The 27131-nt window shown below is 38.3% G+C and overlaps 2 protein-coding genes across 2 annotated transcripts; both read right to left on the reverse strand.

Annotated features, from left to right (window-relative positions):
• Window positions 1–277: 277 nt before the first annotated feature.
• Window positions 278–6502, reverse strand: LOC124863555 (alpha-2,8-sialyltransferase 8E-like). The gene is made up of 4 exons (XM_047357975.1): window positions 6411–6502; window positions 3547–3659; window positions 3368–3460; window positions 278–3287 (listed from the first exon to the last, which is right to left on the reverse strand). The coding sequence occupies exons 1-4, from the start codon at window positions 6411–6413 to the stop codon at window positions 2810–2812; spliced, it is 687 nt and encodes a 228-aa protein (XP_047213931.1). The 5' UTR covers window positions 6414–6502; the 3' UTR covers window positions 278–2809.
• Window positions 6503–14476: 7974 nt separating this feature from the next.
• Window positions 14477–26782, reverse strand: LOC124863510 (alpha-2,8-sialyltransferase 8F-like). The gene is made up of 7 exons (XM_047357903.1): window positions 26440–26782; window positions 24917–24991; window positions 24711–24785; window positions 23984–24128; window positions 15358–15470; window positions 15179–15271; window positions 14477–15098 (listed from the first exon to the last, which is right to left on the reverse strand). The coding sequence occupies exons 1-7, from the start codon at window positions 26526–26528 to the stop codon at window positions 14621–14623; spliced, it is 1068 nt and encodes a 355-aa protein (XP_047213859.1). The 5' UTR covers window positions 26529–26782; the 3' UTR covers window positions 14477–14620.
• Between the last annotated feature and the right edge of the window lie 349 nt (window positions 26783–27131).

The following is a 27131-nucleotide window of genomic DNA, read 5'->3' on the forward strand; positions in this document are numbered from 1 at the left end:
TACAGTAACTCAGAGGAAAGCGCTCCAGAGGGTCTTTAATGTGGCCCAAAAGATTGTTGGTAGCCCTCTCCACACACTTAAACAACTTCACAGTTTCCACTGTCTCCAAAAGGCCCAGAACATAAGATCTGATTCACGATCTGTTTGATTTGTTATCATCAGTTAGATCAACTGAAGCAAGAACAAACAGGTTTAACAACAGTTTCCATCCAACAGCAATAGCTAAACTCAAAACAACTAAAATGTAAAGTAGGATTCAATAAAGGGAAAGCGCAGATAGTATGAATGTGTACATGTGCTGTGTTTCCAATGTTTTTATTTTATTCTTTTAACAACTGCTTTTATTTTTCTATTTACATAAACTATTTATTGCTCATGCACCGACCAGAGAGTTTTTTTCTCAATTTGGTTGTAGTTCTGATTCTAAATAAAGTAGTATGTTCAAGATCTTGCGTCACAACTGTGTTTTAACTGTTCCTTAGTCTAGAACAGAAACATGTAAACCAAAAGAAAGGTGAAGGACAATACCATAGCCTTTTCAGATGATTTGTCAGTGTCAGGACATTTTGACATGCCTGTTCTTTAAATACGATGACAGAATAAACAAAGGCATTGAAGCCTTTTTAATTTAGTCATGGGGCATATAAAAAAAACAGTTGAAATGCCAGTAAGAACACTGATTAATACATGTACCTGGGTGTGATGTGATTTCTGGTATGATGAGGTTTTGTTTTAGTTTGATTCATGAAATTCCTCAACAGCCATTCTTGTCACTCCTTGCCAACAGAACTGACATCCAAAGTGAATTCAGCAGTACTACGTGAACTCCAGCAGATGGATTTACAAAAGTGTCATTACAAGCAGGAGACTTGTCAGAGTTGATACGTTGATGTGACAATCATATTGGAGTTTGATCTTTAGGCTGTACTGGGATCTCAGAGTAAGACTATTAGTGGGGTTATTACCTACTATTGCCATTGCTCTGTTTGAATTTCTCACCTGAAAGTAAGAATTTATGACTTCAGAGTACAGAGTAATCATCAGACCGAGATGTCCATAAAACTGGTTGTGTCATTTCAGCTACTGATACCAATCAGGTGTGGTACACAGAAAAGTAATGTGCAAACATGAAAATTAGTAAGATCTGACAAAAGTTGAAAAAACTGTTGCAAAAAAAAAACTCTCGTGAACAAAATTTTGCTCTTAAATTGTCTCTTCATGATCATATTTTCTTACTTCAGGCTGTAAATATTGCATTTATTAATTTACAACTGCGCCAGTACATGTGTATTACCAGCTGTGGGGAGCTGTACAATGCAGACAAAGCCCCTCATACCTTTGAAGTCTCCATATTTAACCTGCTTTACTATTTGTTTGTGGAAAATACATTCATTACTATCAGTTTTTCTAATTACAAACATTTTTCTTAACTAAGTTACACTTTGTTTAAACAGGTTAAAAGCTTTGTTATGGAAAAATGTCTAAAGAAGTTTCCTAGTCAGTGTGAAAGTGGTTTCATTGAAAATGCTCAACCCAGGGCAATGGGCCACCTTGAAAATACAATAACTGTGATTTGAAAAGTTATAATTAGTAACTAAAAGACAGGACTGACTGCAGACTTACAATAACAATGATTCAAAATACCTGTTTGTGCATTCTTATTACAACAAACTTCCCGTGTTTCAACAGCTTAAACTATGTTTAACACCAGTAACTCTCAGTAGTCACTGTCTGTTTAACATTTAGTGTCTCACATTTTAAAGAGGATTTTTAGCCCATTCTCCTTACAACATTATTTTAGTTTGTTGAGGTTCGTCTGTTTATTTCTGCACATCTTTCTCAAGGTCTTGTTGCAGCAATTTAATCAGGTTAAGGTCTGGACTTTGACTGGTCCATCACAACAGCTTTATTTATTTGTTTTTTATCCACTCTGCTGTCAATCTGATGCTACATTTGACATTATTGTCCTGTTTAATTTGGGTCAAGCATTGGCAGTTGCATAGCACTCTACATTGTGGTTGTGGCTCATTTAGTTGCAGCCTTGCAAACTGATTGCGTTGCCATGTTCATTATTTAAAGAGAAGAGGCTTTCTTCTGGCAACTCCCATGAAGTCATACACGTTCAGACGGACGATGGAGTTGGCGACGCGGTTAAATTAAGGCGTAAGCCTGATTCTGTCTCTCCCCTTCAAAGTGCACAGCCTCTCCTGCATCACTTTCGTCTGCTCCACTCGGGCTTTCACAACATCAAAATGTTCAACATCCACATGTGGCTAATATGCAAAAGCTGTGTTTCACATGTGATTACAACATGTGTAACTTCACATGTGGTTAAAACCAGATGTTAATTTCATATGTTTTGTCTGTCAGGGCAGCTTAATAATTAGTAACACATAGCTGCCACCTCCTCTGTTTATTCTACATGGAGAAATCAATGGAACATCTACATTTCCTCCTGGGTGCATTGACAGCACATTTTATTACTTCTGGTACTGAGATGTCATTAGTTATTAGTGTTGTTAAATCAAATGGAATACCCTTTTCTGTGCAGCCTCTTTTGTAAATCTCAAACACCTTAAGAAAGCTATTGGGCAGGTTGGTTCTTATTTGCTGTTTTTGTCAATTATTATCAATATAAACAGACCTTACCTCTTTTGAAGAATACATTGTATGTTATGGTAGTTTAACAAGCCTAGAAAATGTTTTTCAATATTTGCACTAGGCACAGTCCCTTCTTCAAAAAGGATTAAGTGTGTCAATCATTTGCATCCTGTCATCACCAAGCAAAGACTCTTTATCCCTTACGTGATTAGTAATCATTTGGCTTACACTCGCCAAGGTGTAGGCGTAGCACACCCTGTTTGTGTAGCTGCAACAAAATGTTAAACTCAACTGGCATGGAGTGAAAATTTGTATTTGGCTTCATGTCATCATAATAGTGGTTGGTCAGGTTCTTGAAGCTGTATGGATGAACACTGAAGGGCCAAAACCCGTAAAGATGCACATTGTCACAGAGCTCCAAAGCCAGGCTTGTCATCATGACTCCAGTGCTGAGCCGTGCTTCTTTCAGCCCGTGTGAGCGCCAAAAGAGAGAGAGTTTATAGAGGTACTCAGGGTTGAAGAAAACAGGTTGGATGGCACTTTGAAAGTCCTGGATGGTGTAAAGAGCCCGCATACATACAGCTGTGTTCATTCCAAAGGAGAAGGCAGGAAGGAGCACCATCGAGTTGCCGTAGCTGCTCAGCTTTTCCATTAGTGGACGTCGGCGTCCTACAAGAGACTCAAACCTACAAATAAAACATATTTTGAGAAACACAACTATATGTAATATTTGTAAGGTGACAATTGAATTTTAATATCTACTCACTTTTTAAAGAAGATTGTTGGGTTTGCAGTCACAAGGTCTGTCTTGGTACCAACATGTTTCTCATATCCATCTGACAAAGGAGGTAGGTTGCATCTGAAGAACAAACATGAATTCAGATTTGAAAATGTTTTTATTTTTTTCATTTTGAAGATGGGTTTTACCCTCGGTGACTTTCTCACCTGATAACAAACTCAGCTGAGTTGATCATTTCTCCACAGTTGCTGTTTGCCAGGATCCCACCATTCCCGACGACAGCACATGTGTCCCATCTTTTGTTTGAGAAAGGATGCCCCTAGAATCATCACCAACAGAAGATTTATCACTGACTTGGTGCTCAGGGTCAAGTGAGATGAATATCTCAGCTGTCAACAAAGGAAGGGCAATGTACAGCCCAATGCATCACATCATTACCACAAAGACACACAAAGGCAGACAAGCACGCATGTACTTACACCTAATTGCAATTTAAAGTTACCAACTATCCTAACACACATTTATTATTGGGGGCAGGAGATATTGGAAGAGCCGGGAGAACTTGGAGGAAACCCACATGCACAGGAAGCACATGAAAACTCCACAAAGAACGTCCATAGTTATTTTCTAATTTATAACGGTAAACTTCAACTATCAAAATGTATAAAATATAAACTAAAATAGGCACAAAAAGTAATGAAATTTGTGTTTGGTTGATTAGTTCTTGGCAATAAATCATATACTGTTGGAAAATTTCAGGGTTTCAAGGCAAGCCTATGTTCCACTTAAGAAAAAAGTTGCTATAAGGCAGACATCTACTTAAAAAGAAATTTGGGCAACAGTCGTAGCTGATAAATAGAAGAGGAAGAAATGCTGACTGGATACTTTTGCGAATCACAGAAGTTGTAAAAATATACAGTGCCACAAAATAGTATTGACTTCTTCAGGTGGTTGTTGGTGGGAAGCACTTGGACTTAAGCTTTTGAATTTGTACAGACAAACATGGAATTTGACTCCGGTACACTTTGCTCTGAATAATAAAGAATATCTTTTTAAATGTACATGTATACACAATTTACTTTACAATCGAATAAAATTTGAGATCAGTACAAGTATGCATGGTATTGTTCTGGAGCTCTGACAAGTGTTCATCAGAAAACAGCCTGGTGGAAGAAATTGTCTCTGTGGGAGCTGGTTTTACCAGGCAGCACTCTGTAGCGCCAACCTGAAGGTAAAGAAAATGAGAGAGCAGAGCTCCCAGGCTCCAATCAGTAGCGCCATTGTGGTCTTGGATTCATTAATTACGATATAAAAAATTATACATTTATTGGATAAACTAATAATAAACTGTGCAGTGTAAACCTACAGGTCCTTCTCAAAATATTAGCATATTGTGATAAAGTTCATTATTTTCCATAATGTAATGATGAAAATTTAACATTCATATATTTTAGATTCATTGCACACTAACTGAAATATTTCAGGTCTTTTATTGTCTTAATACGGATGATTGTGGCATACAGCTCATGAAAACCCAAAATTCCTATCTCACAAAATTAGCATATTTCATCCGACCAATAAAAGAAAAGTGTTTTTAATACAAAAAACGTCAACCTTCAAATAATCATGTACAGTTATACACTCAATACTTGGTCGGGAATCCTTTGGCAGACATGACTGCTTCAATGCGGCGTGGCATGGAGGCAATCAGCCTGTGGCACTGCTGAGGTCTTATGGAGGCCCAGGATGCTTCGATAGCGGCCTTTAGCTCATCCAGAGTGTTGGGTCTTGAGTCTCTCAACGTTCTCTTCACAATATCCCACAGATTCTCTATGGGGTTCAGGTCAGGAGAGTTGGCAGGCCAATTGAGCACAGTGATACCATGGTCAGTAAACCATTTACCAGTGGTTTTGGCACTGTGAGCAGGTGCCAGGTCGTGCTGAAAAATGAAATCTTCATCTCCATAAAGCTTTTCAGCAGATGGAAGCATGAAGTGCTCCAAAATCTCCTGATAGCTAGCTGCATTGACCCTGCCCTTGATAAAACACAGTGGACCAACACCAGCAGCTGACACGGCACCCCAGACCATCACTGACTGTGGGTACTTGACACTGGACTTCTGGCATTTTGGCATTTCCTTCTCCCCAGTCTTCCTCCAGACTCTGGCACCTTGATTTCCGAATGACATGCAGAATTTGCTTTCATCCGAAAAAAGTACTTTGGACCACTGAGCAACAGTCCAGTGCTGCTTCTCTGTAGCCCAGGTCAGGCGCTTCTGCCGCTGTTTCTGGTTCAAAAGTGGCTTGACCTGGGGAATGCGGCACCTGTAGCCCATTTCCTGCACACGCCTGTGCACGGTGGCTCTGGATGTTTCTACTCCAGACTCAGTCCACTGCTTCCGCAGGTCCCCCAGGGTCTGGAATCGGCCCTTCTCCACAATCTTCCTCAGGGTCTGGTCACCTTTTCTCGTTGTGCAGCGTTTTCTGCCACACTTTTTCCTTCCCACAGACTTCCCACTGAGGTGCCTTGATACAGCACTCTGGGAACAGCCTATTCGTTCAGAAATTTCTTTCTGTGTCTTACCCTCTTGTTTGAGGGTGTCAATAGTGGCCTTCTGGACAGCAGTCAGGTCGGCAGTCTTACCCATGATTGGGGTTTTGAGTGATGAACCAGGCTGGGAGTTTTGAAGGCCTCAGGAATCTTTTGCAGGTGTTTAGAGTTAACTCGTTGATTCAGATGATTAGGTTCATAGCTCGTTTAGAGACCCTTTTAATAATATGCTAATTTTGTGAGATAGGAATTTTGGGTTTTCATGAGCTGTATGCCAAAATCATCCGTATTAAGACAATAAAAGACCTGAAATATTTCAGTTAGTGTGCTATGAATCTTAAATATATGAATGTTAAATTTTCATCATGACATTATGGAAAATAATGAATTTTATCACAATATGCTAATATTTTGAGAAGGACCTGTACAATAAACCAGCATTTATTTTTATGTGCAACAATGAAAGCATGCCAACGTTGAAATTAGTACTTATGCTGTACTCTTAAATGAAACATATTACCATTTAACGGTGGCTGACAGGTGCAAAAGTACAGCAAACAGCTGAACACGCCAGAAACGGTGAAAATGAGCTGCAAACACACGAATAATGCAAACCTCAAAACACACAAACACAAAAATCCAATGCAACAGAAAAACCCTGCAAAAGAAAAAAATGTTGCAGTCACAGAAAATAGACATCAAGGGGAAAAAGGCTGCAAATAGCAAAAACAATAAAAGCTGCAAACTCGCTCCACAAAACGAAATTGCACCAGACCGCTAGGGGAAGTCGATCACTAATATAACCTATTATATAGGTTGATGTTCTGTAACATATTAAAATATTAAGACCATTTACTTAAAAAACACACGAAGAAAAACATACATTTTCTTTCTTCTATTTATATAGTGCCAATTCACAACACATGTTGTCTCAAGGCACTTCACAACAGTCAGGTACATACATTCCAATTAATCCTAACCATTGAACAGTGCAGTCACATTCAGTTATTTATTCAAATTGGATAAAAAGTTTTTCTATCTAAGGAAACCCAACAGATTGCATCCAGTCAGTGACTTGCAGCATTCACTCCTCCTGGATGAGCATGTAAAGACAGTGGACAGTCACTGGCGTTGACTTTGCAGCAATCCCTCATACTGAGCATGCATGTAGCGACAGTGGAGAGGAAAAACTCCCTTTTAACAGGAAGAAACCTCCAGCAGAACCAGGCTCAGTATGAGCGGCCATCTGCCACGACCAACTGGGGGTTTGAGACTGGGTTTTGTTCTATTCTATTCTGTATTAACTACACTTAATAAATAAAAATGTAGTTGACATAGCAGCTAATTGTAGTTTTGTACTGTAAAAATAATATTTGTTATAATAATTTCTATAATCACTTCCCAAACCAAAGACAACAGTCGTTTCAAAAAGTGTTCTTTATTGCCTGCAAGTGAAACTACAGGATTTTGTTCAAACGAATAAAATCATCCATCTCTGTGGGCACCTCACCCACATGTAACTGATGTTCCAGCAGTTGTATTTCAATTAGTGTTTTCTGCAGCTGCATATTTAGGTATTCCTTTCTGATTAAACATGTTTCTATGTTGTCTTGCAACTACCCCTTGTACAGTTGTTTTACAGGGAGCTTTAGAGACATAAAATTATGTTAATTTCAGTTACATGTCTACTTTTTTCATATTAAGTCATGAGCCAACCTTAACCTCTTACACATCATTAATTGCAATTATGTTGAATGTGGTGGGTCGAGCAGTAAAGGACAGTGAGGCACAGGTTAAAGTGCAAAAAAATGGGCTTTTGTGTAACACAGAAAAACAAACTTGAATAAATTATACAAAAATTGTTATACTGGGCCCATAAAAGAGGTCAAACCTGGAAACTACTCAAAAACTGGCAACAAAGGCTAAGGTCTTCGAGGCGCAGGTTTTGGAAGATACTGATCATGCACTTCCTCTTTGTCAGACACCTCCTGAATAAGAAAAAAACATCTGCTTTTGATCTTTCCACCCATTCTTTAAGCGGGTTGATATGTAGTACTCTGCTGGAGCGGGGCTGATCTGGACTGGCGACCTTGTAGGTCATTTGTGCAAGTTTCTTCTGGATCTCATATGGCCCTACCATTGTAGGTAACAGCTTACTGTCAACACAATGTCAGCACCAACATTTCTGGCCGGAACTGAATGATCGCTGTGTTGGGATTATGAATCTGAGAATATTATTTAATATTAATATTTTATTATTTTATCAAATAATATTTCGGTCTGTTAAGGGTTGTCCTGTGAATACCAGCCCAGTAAGGTGATGGTATTAGGACAAAATAGAAAGGTGTGAGATGAGCTCTGACATTATTGAACAGCATCAACTCTGCATACACATGGAATGAATTCATACAATTTCTTAAAATACAAGAATTTATTAACAAAAATAAGTCAACTCAAAGTCAAACATATTTCAATCAACAAACTCTTTACTATGCTAAAACAATCCAACTAAACTACCAAGCAGACTTAAAGAATAACGAAGACTAATAGGCTATGTACAATATAAACAAGTTGATTAAAGATGATTGAAAATCATGACCAAAAGAGTGATGCAACATTAACATGTAATGTTTATGTTTGAGGACCAAGGATTATCTTGAAGAATCTGGAAATTAAGTTAAGTCTTGGAACTAACTTAGACAATAACCAGCATACCTTTAGACAACCATTCACAATGCAAGATCAGGTAAAATATTATTTTAATAATGTTTTAAATAATGATCTGCTGAATAAAACCAACCTTCTGGATGACCATTTCTCAACGGTGTCTAATTAGCTGCCTTTATTTATTAAAATAATATTTGAATAAATATTATTAAGGGAGTATTTAGGAAAAGAGCCAAATCTTTCTGGAGAAATGGGGCTTAATGGTGTTTACTTATTTATCAAATCTAGTAAATGATGTTTAGGGACTATTATTTACTGGATTGAAACTAAACCTTTCTGGGTAGATATTATTTAGCAGCAAGCACATGTCCTTACCTGTTAGCAGTTGAAGCTAACAAAGAAGCTGATAGCTTAGCACCAGTATCAAACACATACCTTTAAAATACCAGGGTTAATAAAAGAATTAAAATGCATAAGCACGGACGGTGCGTTATGATCAACCTACTGTTTTAAATCACCCTTCAAGTAAAGTTTGTTTTAACTTTAAAAACATACAAAGAACACAACCTGAGCACGTGTGCTGCAGATATTCTGCTAGCACCAAGATAGTTCAGCACAAACAAAACCAAACTTCATAAAATGAAAAGAAAAACGTTTAGATCATTTCAATCTAAATCCTTCTATTTCTCGGCCCAAACACTTAACCTCATGAACTGTGGTGAGAAACGTTGTCCGGGTGACGACGAAGTTTGAAGAAAGTATCCACAGTGAACAATGGTTAGCTACAGCTAACCTCCTTAGCTGCGTATGAAAGATGGCTTGTTGATGTGTCCGCCAACCACACTGCACGTTACCGTAACCACGGTGATGCGGTCTCTGCTGTCTTCCTTCCTTCTGAATTATGCCACTGAAGTAACCCAGAAATCAAAGTGCTATATTTAAAGAAAGCAGAAAATAAGTGTAGTGAAATGTGTAATTCTCTACTGTGGCAATGTGACGTTGGATAGAAATTATCTAATTTGTGTGACTGTAACTGCAGCCATCACAGCATGTTAAATATTTTGCTCCAAACTAAATATTTAGTTAGCAAGTTAAATATTTAGTTAGCAAGTTAAATATTTAATTAGCAAGCTAAAAGAATAGCTTCAGACTACATATTTAGTTAGCAAGCTAAATATAAAAATGTGATTTATTAGGAAAAAAAAAAATATATATATATATATATTATATTTTCCTAATAAGGTTTACTGCTTTTATTTACACATCGTACTTTTCATAGTAAATAAAATGAAATTACGACTGGTGACCACTATTTGATACAATAGAAATCTACTTATATTTTACATTGGATTTTAAAGCAGTCAACACGTATTTAACTGGTGATATGGTCTTACCCAATTGTTTTGCGTGGGCAGAGGTAAAAGTCGTATATAGCATAGATTACAATACACTTGAGTAAAAAAAAAAAAAAAACTTTACTCAGTTTACTAAGTGTATTGCCACTATGTGGCAAAGAGCGAGATAGCAGCTAAGTCACAAATCAGCACAACAATGCTGCACTTGAACCGTTTTGGCCAAGCTCACTGATGCTGGACAGCGATTTTTACTTGCACAGCTTTGTGCCCCCCTCATGGTTTGTAAGACCTATGCATTTGCCTAGTCTGCATATAACAAGGCAAAGCCCACAGTCGGCACAGAGTTTACTGTTCTATTGTTGTGGTTCTGTTATGGGAAGCTGCCAAAGCAAAGCATGGTTCTAAAACTGTAAAACTGTTCTAAAAACACTAAGCTAATGAAGGGTTGAAAACATCTGTCTGTGGGTATTTTATCTATATAATGTGTTTCACTTAATGAATTGAGTTACCGAAATAAATGTACTTTCAATAATATTCCAATTTACTGAATGGGTGTGTATATTTTAGTACTGGTCTTATTGCTTTGCTATGAGTAAATAGTTTCCATTAGAATTCTTCAGAAACTTGCCAGTTGTTGTCACAGCCTGTGGCAGTACTGTCTCATTAAGAGACATAAGTTTCACTTCAGGGAAACTTCCTGCTTTACTTCGCTCCAGATCATCCAGAGGTTTTTAAAGGATGTAGGTCTTGTGATCGAAATGACCACAGGAAAAAGTTTTTCAGTGTCTTTTGAAAATGTTTGTGTTGATTTGGTTTTTAATGGTTATCCTGCTTAAAAACCCAGTGATGACCTTGAGGTGCTTTTCATCATATTTATTCTTTGTTTCACATTAGACCCACCTGAGGTTTTTGCTACCAGTCTGAAAGTGTGGTGGAAAAGCAGTCAAACTAGAGTCAAAAATTTAATTACTTTAGACCCGACATAAAAACACAAGCGGATGTTTGCTAGGATCCCACCAATTCTGACATGTGCTACAAATTTTACCTGCATTACTATTTGTTAGAGCTTGTTTATATCATTTGAATGACTACCGACCAGTTGCAATGACACCAGTGCTCGTGAAATCCTTTTAACATCTGGTAAGGGATCACATCACTCCTCACAAAATACTTCGACTCCAACCAGCTCGCGTACAGAGCTAATAAATCCACTGAGGATACAGTAGCCACAGACCTTCATGCTGCACTGTCCCATCTAGAACAGCAGGGGAACTACATGCATCTGCTTTTTGTGGACTGCAGGTCATCATTCAACACCATCATCCCCACAGACTGGTGGACAAACTGAGGGACACTGGACTGCCACACTCCACCTGCATGTGGATCCACAGCTTGCTGTTGGGATTAGCCTGGGTCAGCCCCCTGCTCTTTACCTTTTACACCTACGACTGCACCCCCACTCACCACACCAACACTATTGTCAAGTTTGCAGATGACACCACAGTACTAGAGTTCATCTCTGGGGTGATGAGTCTGCCTATAGGGACGAGGTGAAGCAGCTGACAGCGTGCTACACAAAGAACAACTTGTTGCTCCACATTTCCATAACCAAGGAGATAATAGTGGACATTAGGAAAAAAGAGGATGGATATTTCATCACTGATCATCAAGCGGGGACGGTGTGGAGAGGTTGGCTGACTTCCGCTTCCTGGCAGTCCACATCGAATAGAACCTGACCTGGAGCATAAACATCTCTGAGCTGCTGATTAAGTCCCAGTAGAGAGTGTGCTTCCTGAGGGTTCTTAGGAGAATTAACATCACACAGAGACTGCTGGTGTTCTTGTATCAGTGCTCTTCTGAGAGCAAAATGACCTACTGCATCTGTGTGGTACAACAGCTGTACAGTAACTCAGAGGAAAGCGCTCCAGAGGGTCTTTAATGTGGCCCAAAAGATTGTTGGTAGCCCTCTCCACACACTTAAACAACTTCACAGTTTCCACTGTCTCCAAAAGGCCCAGAACATAAGATCTGATTCACGATCTGTTTGATTTGTTATCATCAGTTAGATCAACTGAAGCAAGAACAAACAGGTTTAACAACAGTTTCCATCCAACAGCAATAGCTAAACTCAAAACAACTAAAATGTAAAGTAGGATTCAATAAAGGGAAAGCGCAGATAGTATGAATGTGTACATGTGCTGTGTTTCCAATCTTTTTATTTTATTCTTTTAACAACTGCTTTTATTTTTCTATTTACATAAACTATTTATTGCTCATGCACCGACCAGAGAGTTTTTTTCTCAATTTGGTTGTAGTTCTGATTCTAAATAAAGTAGTATGTTCAAGATCTTGCGTCACAACTGTGTTTTAACTGTTCCTTAGTCTAGAACAGAAACATGTAAACCAAAAGAAAGGTGAAGGACAATACCATAGCCTTTTCAGATGATTTGTCAGTGTCAGGACATTTTGACATGCCTGTTCTTTAAATACGATGACAGAATAAACAAAGGCATTGAAGCCTTTTTAATTTAGTCATGGGGCATATAAAAAAAACAGTTGAAATGCCAGTAAGAACACTGATTAATACATGTACCTGGGTGTGATGTGATTTCTGGTATGATGAGGTTTTGTTTTAGTTTGATTCATGAAATTCCTCAACAGCCATTCTTGTCACTCCTTGCCAACAGAACTGACATCCAAAGTGAATTCAGCAGTACTACGTGAACTCCAGCAGATGGATTTACAAAAGTGTCATTACAAGCAGGAGACTTGTCAGAGTTGATACGTTGATGTGACAATCATATTGGAGTTTGATCTTTAGGCTGTACTGGGATCTCAGAGTAAGACTATTAGTGGGGTTATTACCTACTATTGCCATTGCTCTGTTTGAATTTCTCACCTGAAAGTAAGAATTTATGACTTCAGAGTACAGAGTAATCATCAGACCGAGATGTCCATAAAACTGGTTGTGTCATTTCAGCTACTGATACCAATCAGGTGTGGTACACAGAAAAGTAATGTGCAAACATGAAAATTAGTAAGATCTGACAAAAGTTGAAAAAACTGTTGCAAAAAAAAACTCTCGTGAACAAAATTTTGCTCTTAAATTGTCTCTTCATGATCATATTTTCTTACTTCAGGCTGTAAATATTGCATTTATTAATTTACAACTGCGCCAGTACATGTGTATTACCAGCTGTGGGGAGCTGTACAATGCAGACAAAGCCCCTCATACCTTTGAAGTCTCCATATTTAACCTGCTTTACTATTTGTTTGTGGAAAATACATTCATTACTATCAGTTTTTCTAATTACAAACATTTTTCTTAACTAAGTTACACTTTGTTTAAACAGGTTAAAAGCTTTGTTATGGAAAAATGTCTAAAGAAGTTTCCTAGTCAGTGTGAAAGTGGTTTCATTGAAAATGCTCAACCCAGGGCAATGGGCCACCTTGAAAATACAATAACTGTGATTTGAAAAGTTATAATTAGTAACTAAAAGACAGGACTGACTGCAGACTTACAATAACAATGATTCAAAATACCTGTTTGTGCATTCTTATTACAACAAACTTCCCGTGTTTCAACAGCTTAAACTATGTTTAACACCAGTAACTCTCAGTAGTCACTGTCTGTTTAACATTTAGTGTCTCACATTTTAAAGAGGATTTTTAGCCCATTCTCCTTACAACATTATTTTAGTTTGTTGAGGTTCGTCTGTTTATTTCTGCACATCTTTCTCAAGGTCTTGTTGCAGCAATTTAATCAGGTTAAGGTCTGGACTTTGACTGGTCCATCACAACAGCTTTATTTATTTGTTTTTTATCCACTCTGCTGTCAATCTGATGCTACATTTGACATTATTGTCCTGTTTAATTTGGGTCAAGCATTGGCAGTTGCATAGCACTCTACATTGTGGTTGTGGCTCATTTAGTTGCAGCCTTGCAAACTGATTGCGTTGCCATGTTCATTATTTAAAGAGAAGAGGCTTTCTTCTGGCAACTCCCATGAAGTCATACACGTTCAGACGGACGATGGAGTTGGCGACGCGGTTAAATTAAGGCGTAAGCCTGATTCTGTCTCTCCCCTTCAAAGTGCACAGCCTCTCCTGCATCACTTTCGTCTGCTCCACTCGGGCTTTCACAACATCAAAATGTTCAACATCCACATGTGGCTAATATGCAAAAGCTGTGTTTCACATGTGATTACAACATGTGTAACTTCACATGTGGTTAAAACCAGATGTTAATTTCATATGTTTTGTCTGTCAGGGCAGCTTAATAATTAGTAACACATAGCTGCCACCTCCTCTGTTTATTCTACATGGAGAAATCAATGGAACATCTACATTTCCTCCTGGGTGCATTGACAGCACATTTTATTACTTCTGGTACTGAGATGTCATTAGTTATTAGTGTTGTTAAATCAAATGGAATACCCTTTTCTGTGCAGCCTCTTTTGTAAATCTCAAACACCTTAAGAAAGCTATTGGGCAGGTTGGTTCTTATTTGCTGTTTTTGTCAATTATTATCAATATAAACAGACCTTACCTCTTTTGAAGAATACATTGTATGTTATGGTAGTTTAACAAGCCTAGAAAATGTTTTTCAATATTTGCACTAGGCACAGTCCCTTCTTCAAAAAGGATTAAGTGTGCCAATCATTTGCATCCTGTCATCACCAAGCAAAGACTCTTTATCCCTTACGTGATTAGTAATCATTTGGCTTACACTCGCCAAGGTGTAGGCGTAGCACACCCTGTTTGTGTAGCTGCAACAAAATGTTAAACTCAACTGGCATGGAGTGAAAATTTGTACTTGGCTTCATGTCATCATAATAGTGGTTGGTCAGGTTCTTGAAGCTGTATGGATGAACACTGAAGGGCCAAAACCCGTAAAGATGCACATTGTCACAGAGCTCCAAAGCCAGGCTTGTCATCATGACTCCAGTGCTGAGCCGTGCTTCTTTCAGCCCGTGTGAGCGCCAAAAGAGAGAGAGTTTATAGAGGTACTCAGGGTTGAAGAAAACAGGTTGGATGGCACTTTGAAAGTCCTGGATGGTGTAAAGAGCCCGCATACATACAGCTGTGTTCATTCCAAAGGAGAAGGCAGGAAGGAGCACCATCGAGTTGCCGTAGCTGCTCAGCTTTTCCATTAGTGGACGTCGGCGTCCTACAAGAGACTCAAACCTACAAATAAAACATATTTTGAGAAACACAACTATATGTAATATTTGTAAGGTGACAATTGAATTTTAATATCTACTCACTTTTTAAAGAAGATTGTTGGGTTTGCAGTCACAAGGTCTGTCTTGGTACCAACATGTTTCTCATATCCATCTGACAAAGGAGGTAGGTTGCATCTGAAGAACAAACATGAATTCAGATTTGAAAATGTTTTTATTTTTTTCATTTTGAAGATGGGTTTTACCCTCGGTGACTTTCTCACCTGATAACAAACTCAGCTGAGTTGATCATTTCTCCACAGTTGCTGTTTGCCAGGATCCCACCATTCCCGACGACAGCACATGTGTCCCATCTTTTGTTTGAGAAAGGATGCCCCTAGAATCATCACCAACAGAAGATTTATCACTGACTTGGTGCTCAGGGTCAAGTGAGATGAATATCTCAGCTGTCAACAAAGGAAGGGCAATGTACAGCCCAATGCATCACATCATTACCACAAAGACACACAAAGGCAGACAAGCACGCATGTACTTACACCTAATTGCAATTTAAAGTTACCAACTATCCTAACACACATTTATTATTGGGGGCAGGAGATATTGGAAGAGCCGGGAGAACTTGGAGGAAACCCACATGCACAGGAAGCACATGAAAACTCCACAAAGAACGTCCATAGTTATTTTCTAATTTATAACGGTAAACTTCAACTATCAAAATGTATAAAATATAAACTAAAATAGGCACAAAAAGTAATGAAATTTGTGTTTGGTTGATTAGTTCTTGGCAATAAATCCTATACTGTTGGAAAATTTCAGGGTTTCAAGGCAAGCCTATGTTCCACTTAAGAAAAAAGTTGCTATAAGGCAGACATCTACTTAAAAAGAAATTTGGGCAACAGTCGTAGCTGATAAATAGAAGAGGAAGAAATGCTGACTGGATACTTTTGCGAATCACAGAAGTTGTAAAAATATACAGTGCCACGAAATAGTATTGACTTCTTCAGGTGGTTGTTGGTGGGAAGCACTTGGACTTAAGCTTTTGAATTTGTACAGACAAACATGGAATTTGACTCCGGTACACTTTGCTCTGAATAATAAAGAATATCTTTTTAAATGTACATGTATACACAATTTACTTTACAATCGAATAAAATTTGAGATCGGTACAAGTATGCATGGTATTGTTCTGGAGCTCTGACAAGTGTTCATCAGAAAACAGCCTGGTGGAAGAAATTGTCTCTGTGGGAGCTGGTTTTACCAGGCAGCACTCTGTAGCGCCAACCTGAAGGTAAAGAAAATGAGAGAGCAGAGCTCCCAGGCTCCAATCAGTAGCGCCATTGTGGTCTTGGATTCATTAATTACGATATAAAAAATTATACATTTATTGGATAAACTAATAATAAACTGTGCAGTGTAAACCTACAGGTCCTTCTCAAAATATTAACATATTGTGATAAAGTTCATTATTTTCCATAATGTAATGATGAAAATTTAACATTCATATATTTTAGATTCATTGCACACTAACTGAAATATTTCAGGACTTTTATTGTCTTAATACGGATGATTTTGGCATATAGCTCATGAAAACCCAAAATTCCTATCTCACAAAATTAGCATATTTCATCCGACCAATAAAAGAAAAGTGTTTTTAATACAAAAAACGTCAACCTTCAAATAATCATGTACAGTTATGCACTCAATACTTGGTCGGGAATCCTTTGGCAGACATGACTGCTTCAATGCGGCGTGGCATGGAGGCAATCAGCCTGTGGCACTGCTGAGGTCTTATGGAGGCCCAGGATGCTTCGATAGCGGCCTTTAGCTCATCCAGAGTGTTGGGTCTTGAGTCTCTCAACGTTCTCTTCACAATATCCCACAGATTCTCTATGGGGTTCAGGTCAGAAGAGTTGGCAGGCCAATTGAGCACAGTTATACCATGGTCAGTAAACCATTTACCAGTGGTTTTGGCACTGTGAGCAGGTGCCAGGTCGTGCTGAAAAATGAAATCTTCATCTCCATAAAGCTTTTCAGCAGATGGAAGCATGAAATGCTCCAAAATCTGCTGATAGCTAGCTGCATTGACCCTGCCCTTGATAAAACACAGTGGACCAACACCAGCAGCTGACACGGCACCCCAGACCATCACTGACTGTGGGTACTTGACACTGGACCTCTGGCATTTTGGCATTTCCTTCTCCCCAGTCTTCCTCCAGACTCTGGCACCTTGATTTCCGAATGACATGCAGAATTTGCTTTCATCCGAAAAAAGTACTTTGGACCACTGAGCAACAGTCCAGTGCTGCTTTTCTGCGCTTCTGCCGCTGTTTCTGGTTCAAAAGTGGCTTGACCTGGGGAATGCGGCACCTGTAGCCCATTTCCTGCACACGCCTGTGCACGGTGGCTCTGGATGTTTCTACTCCAGACTCAGTCCACTGCTTCCGCAGGTCCCCCAGGGTCTGGAATCGGCCCTTCTCCACAATCTTCCTCAGGGTCCGGTCACCTTTTCTCGTTGTGCAGCGTTTTCTGCCACACTTTTTCCTTCCCACAGACTTCCCACTGAGGTGCCTTAATACAGCACTCTGGGAACAGCCTATTTGTTCAGAAATTTCTTTCTGTGTCTTACCCTCTTGTTTGAGGGTGTCAATAGTGGCCTTCTGGACAGCAGTCAGGTCGGCAGTCTTACCCATGATTGGGGTTTTGAGTGATGAACCAGGCTGGGAGTTTTAAAGGCCTCAGGAATCTTTTGCAGGTGTTTAGAGTTAACTCGTTGATTCAGATGATTAGGTTCATAGCTCGTTTAGAGACCCTTTTAATAATATGCTAATTTTGTGAGATAGGAATTTTGGGTTTTCATGAGCTGTATGCCAAAATCATCCGTATTAAGACAATAAAAGACCTGAAATATTTCAGTTAGTGTGCAATGAATCTTAAATATATGAATGTTAAATTTTCATCATGACATTATGGAAAATAATGAATTTTATCACAATATGCTAATATTTTGAGAAGGATATGCTATATGCTATGTATATGCTATATGAATTTCTGTTTACATGAGTAAAAATCAGATATCCGAATGCAAGTACAGTAGTTGCAAATGAAGAGAGTAGAGGGCAGTAGCATGTCAAGACGTGATTAAACAGCACTAAATAATGTAAAGTATGTTGAACACCACAGAGCTTCAACATTTAAAATTTAAAACCAAATAAACAACTTGACATGTGTCAGTGTCGCCATGCCATCATACTTTTAATCCAGATGGTTTTTTGCATAAACTTTATTGTCTTTTGGTTAATTGTGCACCATTCAAACTAGGGGGGTGAGGCTGTGGAAAAATCCACTACATGAAGAGGATTTAAATATCACATTGAACAGTTCTGAATTTAGAAGCACATGGCAGAAACCCTGTTCTGTAAAATACTAATTTAGCTTTTTTCTCAACATAGTTGCATGATATAGCGGACTATAAAGAGTAAAGCTGCTGATAGACTTGCCCTAAGTATATCAGCAGGATGTGGCTTCGTCGGCTTTTTGGGGATGAAGCTCTCCTGTGGGAGTGTGCCCATGTGCTGTGGGGGGGTGGCCCAGTGGGGAGATTCATGTCGGGTTCATTGAGGATGGAGGGCTCATGGGGTTGGGATCGGAATTCATTGGGGGTTGGGGCTATTTTCTTCTGTGGCGGCTCTGGTTAGCAGGCTTGTTTAGACCATGTAGACCCCTCTTTTGTACATGGCCCCCTCCCCGGATGAGGATGGGGGTGGTTGGAGACTGGGGTCGGGGCGTGGGGGTCGGGGTCCGGGCCGGGGTCACTCAGGTTCAGGCACGAGCCCGGGCAGTCTGCCTGTCTCCACCCACCTCCTGCGTCAGGGAGCTGGTTGTCCCAATGGGCTATCGGCACCTGGACCTGGGAGTACAGAGTATGTATGGGGAGTGTGAATGAGTGTACGACGTCCATTGTTGTTCGTCTTTACGTTGGTTGCGTGGGTGTGAATGTTTTTATGTGTACGCATGAGGGTGGGAATGTGTGATTGTGATTGTGTGTGCCTGTTTTTTGTGCCAGGTCGGGTCTTGGGCTGCTCCCTCTCCTGGATCAGTTTAGGCCCCCATCGAATGTGGGGCCTATTCCCTCCATGCCATACTACCTGCCGGTGGTTGGTATCTCTTCAACCATCTTTTTTTCCTCCATTCTATTCTGCTTCTCTCCCCTTTTCCTTTTTGCCCCCCTTTCACTCTTTTGTGCTTCTTTTTTTTGCCTTTCCATTTCTGTCTCCGTAACAATTGAAATAATTCCAAAGCAGTTTCTAATAAAGTTTATTTTTATGAATATCAAGCAGAGCTTTAAAGTGTTAGCTGTAATGCTCCACTTGTGAAAGTAAATCGATTGGGCTTTTTCTTGGCACTCAGACAACAAATCAGAGAGTGCTACTCTGCCGAACAGGACACGGTAGAAAAGAAAAAAAAAAAAAAAGACTTGCCCCAAGACGTTTTGTCCTATTGACAAAACGTCTTGGGGCAACACCACCACTCCCCCTCCCCTCCAATAATGAATTCACTGTGATTAACCACATAAGCACAGGTCAGTTTCACTGGTAACCCCCAGACTTGATGACCTGATTTAATTTGCAAAGCAACCATGTTGATGAGACCTTACACTTTTTCACTCGAAATTCCAATTTCCAATAAACTTTTAGTTTAGTTTTCTTACATTAAAGTTGAAAAATGTATATCACTTTTGGCTTGGTTTATAACATACCATAAAAATGGTAAAACTACCTTTTTAACACTTATGTCAACATGGTGATACTTGGTATCTACAACATTTGTTTGTTGAGTTTAACTGTGGGAAAATAATGTTAGAAATATACTTGAAAGTCTCCACACAATATAAATTTACACAATCCCAGGCTTGTTTTAGCAGAAGGCCATACCATACACCTTAGTGCGGGGATGTCAAAGTCAAATACACCGAGGGCCAAAAAACCAAATTTGCTACAAGCCAAGGGCCAGACTGGTTCAATGTTTATTAAAACTTATTGAAATGATTGCACATAGCCTATTGAACCAAGACCTAACACAGAGTACATTATTTAATAATTAAATGAATAAAGCAATATTTTGTTATGGCTCTGTCAGTAACCTCAAGGGGAAACATTTTCAACAGGCAAACAGCAAAATATGTAATTGGTTTGAAAAACAAAGTATGTTTCTTAATATCAAGTTGAATACATAAATAAAAGTGTGTGCATTATAAACTTTATATTGCATTATATTCTTTCATTACAGCCAAACTTTCTACACAGAAGACACACAGGTTTGCCTTTTGCCTCCGTGAACATGTACTCAGCCTCCCACCTGGCTTGCAACCCCCTGTTCTCAGCGTCCACCTTACGTTTAGCCATGTTTGAGGAGCGGGGTACCTGAAAGTTGATCTCTGCTGTGATTGCTGATGAACAATGAAGCCGCTTGTGTGCGCTACAGTGACTTCGCGGACTACCATTGCATTGTGGGGAATGTAGTGTTGGTGCGTGCAAAACGCCAGTGGGAGGCTGTGGCCTGCGGGCCGGTTCTAATAGTAATTAAATATCATCCAGGGGGCCGGAGTCGGCCCGCGGGCCTTGACTTTGACATATGTGCCTTAGTGTGTTCCTAGGAAGGCTTAACAAGACAAAGAAAACTGGATACAGCCCAGGCCTGGAGATAAGCTGTCTGGAATGAGATACTCTGTGCTGAAAGCAGGCTTTGATAGTCGGCTCTGTTCTGTTAAAAAGTTGCAGGTCAAACAGTTTCTAGGCTGTCAGTCTGTGAACATGAACAAAATAAATGGAAATTGCCTTACTGCAGATTACAGGTGCTCGGTTGTATGAGTTGAATCATAAAAAAGTTTACCTGCATATATGACCAAAAGTTCAAGTTGAAAATCCATTGTCCCTCTGATAGAGCAGTGCCGGTTTTTCCACATTTTTCCCATGAGTGTTTGACTAGGGATCAAGAGATCCTCAGTGTCATACAAGTTGTTAAAAGATCCATTGATGCCAGCCTCTTTTCATTTTAATTCCGTTCTGTTTTGCTATACATTGCATTGTAAGTTTAATTACCTGAAGTATTTTTTTTAAACGATTCGATTATTTTAGCATTTTTAGCCTAACTTTTCTTAAAATTGGAGCAGCGTTACTACAAATTTTAATCATTAGATAAATCACAGTGCCCAAAGGGTAAATAAATCTTTTCAATACATTTGTAGTTTCCCAGTTTAAAGTTTATATTTTAAGGTAAAGTGAAATTGTAGGTCTTAATTAATTTTCGTTAATCTAGAATAACATCGGATACAAACCAAGACGTTTCACAGCTGAAATCTGGGTTTTCTTTTATGTGTTTCACCCCTTTCACAAAACATTTCAATACAGGATTACAACACTTTTATGTTGTCTCTATGGCATAGGCCCGCTTCAGCGAACTCGTCTGGGGGCAAGCCGATTGGGTGCTACTGTAAGACCTCAAAAAGCAACAAAATGCATAAACAAAATAAATAATGGGTGCCCTTTTCTCATGCTCTGTATTAACAATAAAAAAGAATACATTTAGAAAATATAAACAACAAACTTTTGTAAGGATTATGATTATTGATTAATTAATATTAATCAAGAATTATAATTTAAAATCATACTTTGAATTTTTTTTATTTCTTAACCAAAAATAATTACTTACGAATAGAAATTATAGATGTCCTCTGGTGTTGTGATTATGGGCTCAAAGCTCTTTAATAATTACAAATTATTAACCAAACCACAAACTGTCACTGTTTATTCAACCACCGAAGGTAGGGGAACTTCAACCTTGTTTTGACAGATAAATCACTCTTGCACGAAATAAACACAAATGCTTTTCTTAATTAAATATATGAAGATTTATTGAAGCCAAATAATCCTGATATATCATTATTCTGGTCCAAAAACCTTCCCCTAACTAACAAGCACCATTCTACACAAAGGGAATAAAAATGACTACCTAACAATAATAATAAAAGAAAAACATATATGTGCATTTAGTGTCTATGAAGATCAAACCAGTAGTTTTATGGACAAAATGTGTAATTTGGGTTAAATGGAGAGAGAAGTTCTCCTGGTGCTGATGTCTCGAATGAAGCGATCGCCCCAAATCTTAACAAAGGATCATAAACTCTGAGGCGGGAACTCAGTGGACAATCTCCAGCAATAAAACTGGAACAAAGAGTGGTCGGGTGAGGCCCAGACCGCAGTTGCCTTGAATGAAAAACTTTTAAAAGTCCAACTTCTAACTCCTGGCTGATTTGAGATCAGCCGGACAAAACATGAACCACACACAATTCAGCAGCAAATCAAACACAGCTCAGCATAACATAATTCAATCAGTACTGCATGCAACAAGTTAATACCTGAGATTAACTACTCGTGATCCTACATCACTTTAACTGCCTCATCCTGCCCAGACCTCTAAATGCACCTATCCGCTTTAATATGAAAAGAACGAAATTACTTTGATGTTGATTTCTTCTCTCCACCGGTTGAGGAGGTATCAGGTCTGAAGAAAAAGGAGGGGAGGGGGACCAGGCATCCGTGATCAAATTAAAGAAAAAAAATACGGTAATTTTTCATCCGTCCGGGAGCGGAAAAGATGAACCGTTAGTCGACTGCATACACAAGGAGGAAAACTCATCTCCTTGGACATAGAACCTCTCTGGGTTTCCACCTGTGCTGGGTGTCGGCGTGGTCTTCGATCGGTAAATAAATCTCCTGATCTTCTCGTATCAGACAGATTTACAACTTTCAAGCTCTTCCGGGAATGGCCTTATGGAGCAAAAGTTCACCTGTGAGCTTTTGTCTCTCCAGATATGCGCCTCCGTTGCGCTGTCCTGTGAGACAGGCGGGAAATGGCAACGAAGCATCTCAGCCGGTTTATGCTCCCATTGATGTCTGTTGAGCTGCGCATGTCAAAATGTGCGACCAAAATGGATGACCCCAACACGTTATAGTCTTGGCTAAATTTCGCTAAGTTTCTGAAAGTGCATGTTAGCCTTTAATTTAGCTAAATACTTTTAGCAGACAGGATTAACTATCATTAAAAGCTGACATGAACATATAGTTTGTAGCCTCGGAAAAAAGGCTGCTAGGAGTTGTGCCACAATTTAAACTCCTGGAAGTGTTGAATCAGATGCCAAATTCAATGTTATATTTTCCACCTGAAACAGCTGTAAGGTGATGTTTGAACAGTTTTAGAGCTGAATGGTTGCTGGACTGTATTTACCCTTTGGACAATCCAAGGAGAGGCAATAAAAGGTGGGAAATAATCTTTTAATTGCGTTGTAAAATAATTCATAAATAGAAACAACTCAGTTATTATGACCCGCTCGAGGCACTAGAACTGTATAACTGCTTTTAAGTGATTGAAAAGGATAGGTACTCAAGATCAAGCTTCACTTACCATCTCATCTGTTTTTATTTTACCAACAATATATGAATGAAATACTAAAGAATACTATCTTGCCCTCGTATAAATATTCTAATATTAGCAGAGAGATTTAAAGATTGCAGCATCTTGTATTGCTGGTGAGGAACATAGCTGAAGTAAATGTTGTTTGGTTGTAACAGCTTAGTCACTGCCATACTGTTTGTGATTTTTGGATGTAGTACAAGGTGCAGCTTGACTTTTGCTCAATGTTGGGGTGCTGATCTTCTGTCAGTATATAGTTCAGAATAGTTTGTACATCCCGTCTGACTACAAAGAACAATGCGTGGGTTTTGCTTTATAAACTGCTGAACTGGATTGGATTTTTCCAGTCTTTTACGATATTCTTTCTTGATCATGTTAAAAATATGTTTTGTCGTAACTCATAATTAGAAAACAACTTACTTTTGGAAATGAGTTGAAAATCTGTGGATTCACATCATAGGTCCTCTTTCTTTCCCCATCATAAACAAGTGTCGATCCCACTGGGGTGTTCGTCTGGCTTATGATGGCCTCATCAAAACCGTTGACGTTGGCTTTTAAGTCCAACCTGTGAAACCATGAAAAAAACTTGTCAGCATTTTCTTTTTTGGCATAGTATACTTAATAAATATAGTATACCAGAAAACTGTAAAAGAGCCGAAACTCTAAATTGCTTTAAATCAAGATTAAAAACCTATTTGTTTTAGAGGCCTTTGACTGTGCCATCTAAACATTATTAGTTACATTTTCAGTCCAATTTTCCTTTCATTTTCTTCTCCATCATTCTATTCTCTTTATTTTTATTTTTTTTTTAATTACCTCTGTTGTTTGATTTTCTGTATCATTGTAATGTTGTTCCGTATGTACAACGCCTTGAGTGCCTTGTTGCTGAAAAGCGCTATATAAACTTGACTTGACTTGACTATACTATATTTACTACAACAAAGTTTATATTTACTTGTTCATTTAGGTTTGTCTCATTGTAAAAAAAATGTAATAAAAATTAAAGAAACTCAATAAATAATATCTTTTTAAATAGAAGATAATACCTTTTAAATTGACCTAAAAATACATTAATTCAAAAGGATATGGTGGTACAGTAAATAAAAAGTTAAGTTAAATCAGAATATTAATTTGGAAACATCCTTACCTGAATTTTTCATAATTGTAGTCCTGTTTCTTCCAGGTTTCATAGTAAACCTCTAAAGCTTTCTTAATATTCTCCCTGAGACACATAAACACATTCAACACGGAAGTAAGGTCTTTACGCCTTTTAGTGTTAACATATCTTGATGTGATTCTGACATAACCAAAGAGACCACTAAAGGAAATAGCTGCAGCCGTTGCTTTTCTTACCCGCAGTTTTTACAGGAAGCAAAGGAGCGTGGTGCATTTCTCATCTGGGGCTGAAATTGGTTACTTTTTGCATTACTGTGATACCAACAAGAGAAAAACAGCCAACAGATCAACAAAATGATGACCATATACAAATGCACAAAAAAAATCAAAAGTTGTATTAGTTTCATTTTTTAGAAACCCTGTTATTATTAGTTATTACATCTTTTTTTATATATTATTTTCCTTTTATCAGCTCTGACGGGTTCAGATAACATACTGTGCGTAGACTACTGCCATCTTTAGTAAGACACCTTCCTGCAATAGTAATCCATTATTAAGCATGTACAAATCTTAGCATGTCAGCTAATGTCAGTATTTTAGCAAATAATACCAAATAAGTTGCTGCATACTAGATAGAGTGTGTTCATCTTACCTAACACTGAAGTATTACCCAACATGGTTATGCCAACTAATTATCAAATGATAGCACATAATCTGCAGTTAGTATAGCAGATAGTGTTAGTTTTGATTAGCTAACATGTTGTTAGCACATTATATAACTTTAGCATAATAGATAATGTTTGCTATTCATAGCCCACATGCTATCCCTCCTATTGTGTCTAATCCAGGAATCAACAAGGCAATAGTTTGGACTTTCAAAATAAAGTTTAGAAATACTTTTTAAAAAACTTAAAGCTGATTTATCATAGATTACTACAGTACAAGTGGAGGAGTTAGAGTATCTTGGGGTCTTGTTCACGAGTGAGGGGAGAATGGAGCGCCCCCTTTACTGCGGGTCCGTTGTAGTGAAGATAGAGTTGAGCGAAAGCGAAACTCTCAATTTACGGTCTACGTTCCTACCCTCACCTATGGCCATGAACTTTGGGTCATGACCGAAAGAACGAAGTTTTCATCTTTATAAAGTTTTGCAAACTGTCAGGTTCCATATTATTAATAGCCCTAAACCTGGTATGAAAAAGGGATTCTTTACCAGTCAAAGTAAAGCTCACACAATAAGTATTTTCTATGCATTAAATGTTAGAAATGTAGGAGATGCCTGCAGGGCCAGAAAGTACTAAAAAAACAGAAAACTTGTAAACTAGTGGAACTGGTTAGATGACATTGTTTAAGTATTTCAGACAGATTTTTTGTACCAATAATACAATTTCCACAAGAAGGGTTATTTCCATCACACTGAAAATCACAGTGACATTATTACATAAATAATAAAACATTTTAATCAGTTGATTTTTTCTAAAGATTTCACAAAATTTTCCCGAGTAAATTTGTTTGTTGTCCTCAATAAAAAGAACAACTGTTGGGATAATCATGGAATGAGAAACCTGATTCTTACTGTTTAAGTCACAGAAAAAGGAGTGCCTTTGTGTGGATACATTTCAAAAACCCAGACATGTTGCTTTTGAATGATGTGCTGTAAAAGCAAAGTTCACGGCTTCCTTAATAAACAATAAATAAATTAATTAACATTTTCTAACTGCAAAAATTTGTTTTTGTCTTCTATAAATGTAAAAAATGCTTACTTTTTGTCCAACGTGTACCACATGAGAATAATCAACACGCTCCCCATAAAGACGAAGGAGGTAATAAAAGTGAATATCTGTCTCCCCATCTTTTTTTTCCCCTTCTGCTAACCTTTCCAGCCGGTCACCTCAGCTTTTGTCTTTTTCTTTTCCTTTCTCCAACTGATAACCTTCAGGATGTTTCTTCTGCTGGGTGTCACACTGGGTGTCACACCTCTGATAATTCATGAACCATCCCCTTCCTGCCAGAAGTACTTGCTGTGAGAATGCAAATACACACATAGGCTTCATCCCTGTTTAACTGTTTCATGTGACCTGCAGTGTTTAGTTTCGACTATATCCTTTTCCTGACTTTCTGGTTAGACTCAGTAAGCGTCTTTTTTCTGGAGAAAGTATGTGCAAGTCGTTTTGCTTTTTTTTTTTGCCTCTAATTAAGGCAATTCAATCATCCTCTAAAGGTTTTGACAAGAATTATCTGTTAATAGATGCATGGTCATTTAGACAATTTTAGTTTCAATTTACAATCATCATTCTGCAGTATTGGAAAAATGGTAGCTGGAATAATGTCACTGTCATCATGTATAATGTCCAAATGCATTGAGGGCTTTATACAGGTCCTTCTCAAAAAATTAGCATATTGGGATAAAGTTCATTATTTTCTATAATGTAATGATGAAAATTTAATATTCATA

The sequence above is a fragment of the Girardinichthys multiradiatus genome, chromosome X (genome assembly GCF_021462225.1).
Source record: "Girardinichthys multiradiatus isolate DD_20200921_A chromosome X, DD_fGirMul_XY1, whole genome shotgun sequence".
In the NCBI taxonomy this organism is placed as follows: domain Eukaryota; kingdom Metazoa; phylum Chordata; class Actinopteri; order Cyprinodontiformes; family Goodeidae; genus Girardinichthys; species Girardinichthys multiradiatus.

Coding starts and splice junctions, on each gene's coding strand:
- LOC124863555 (XM_047357975.1), bottom strand. Junction 3,461..3,546: donor TCAGCTGAGTTTGTTATCAG/GTGAGAAAGTCA, acceptor TTTGTTCTTCAG/ATGCAACCTACCTCCTTTGT. Junction 3,288..3,367: donor CCAACAATCTTCTTTAAAAA/GTGAGTAGATAT, acceptor TTTTATTTGTAG/GTTTGAGTCTCTTGTAGGAC.
- LOC124863510 (XM_047357903.1), bottom strand. CDS start 26,528: ATGGGGAGACAGATATTCACTTTTATTACCTCCTTCGTCTTTATGGGG. Junction 15,471..23,983: donor TTTTCAACTCATTTCCAAAA/GTAAGTTGTTTT, acceptor TGATGATTCTAG/GGGCATCCTTTCTCAAACAA. Junction 15,099..15,178: donor CCAACAATCTTCTTTAAAAA/GTGAGTAGATAT, acceptor TTTTATTTGTAG/GTTTGAGTCTCTTGTAGGAC.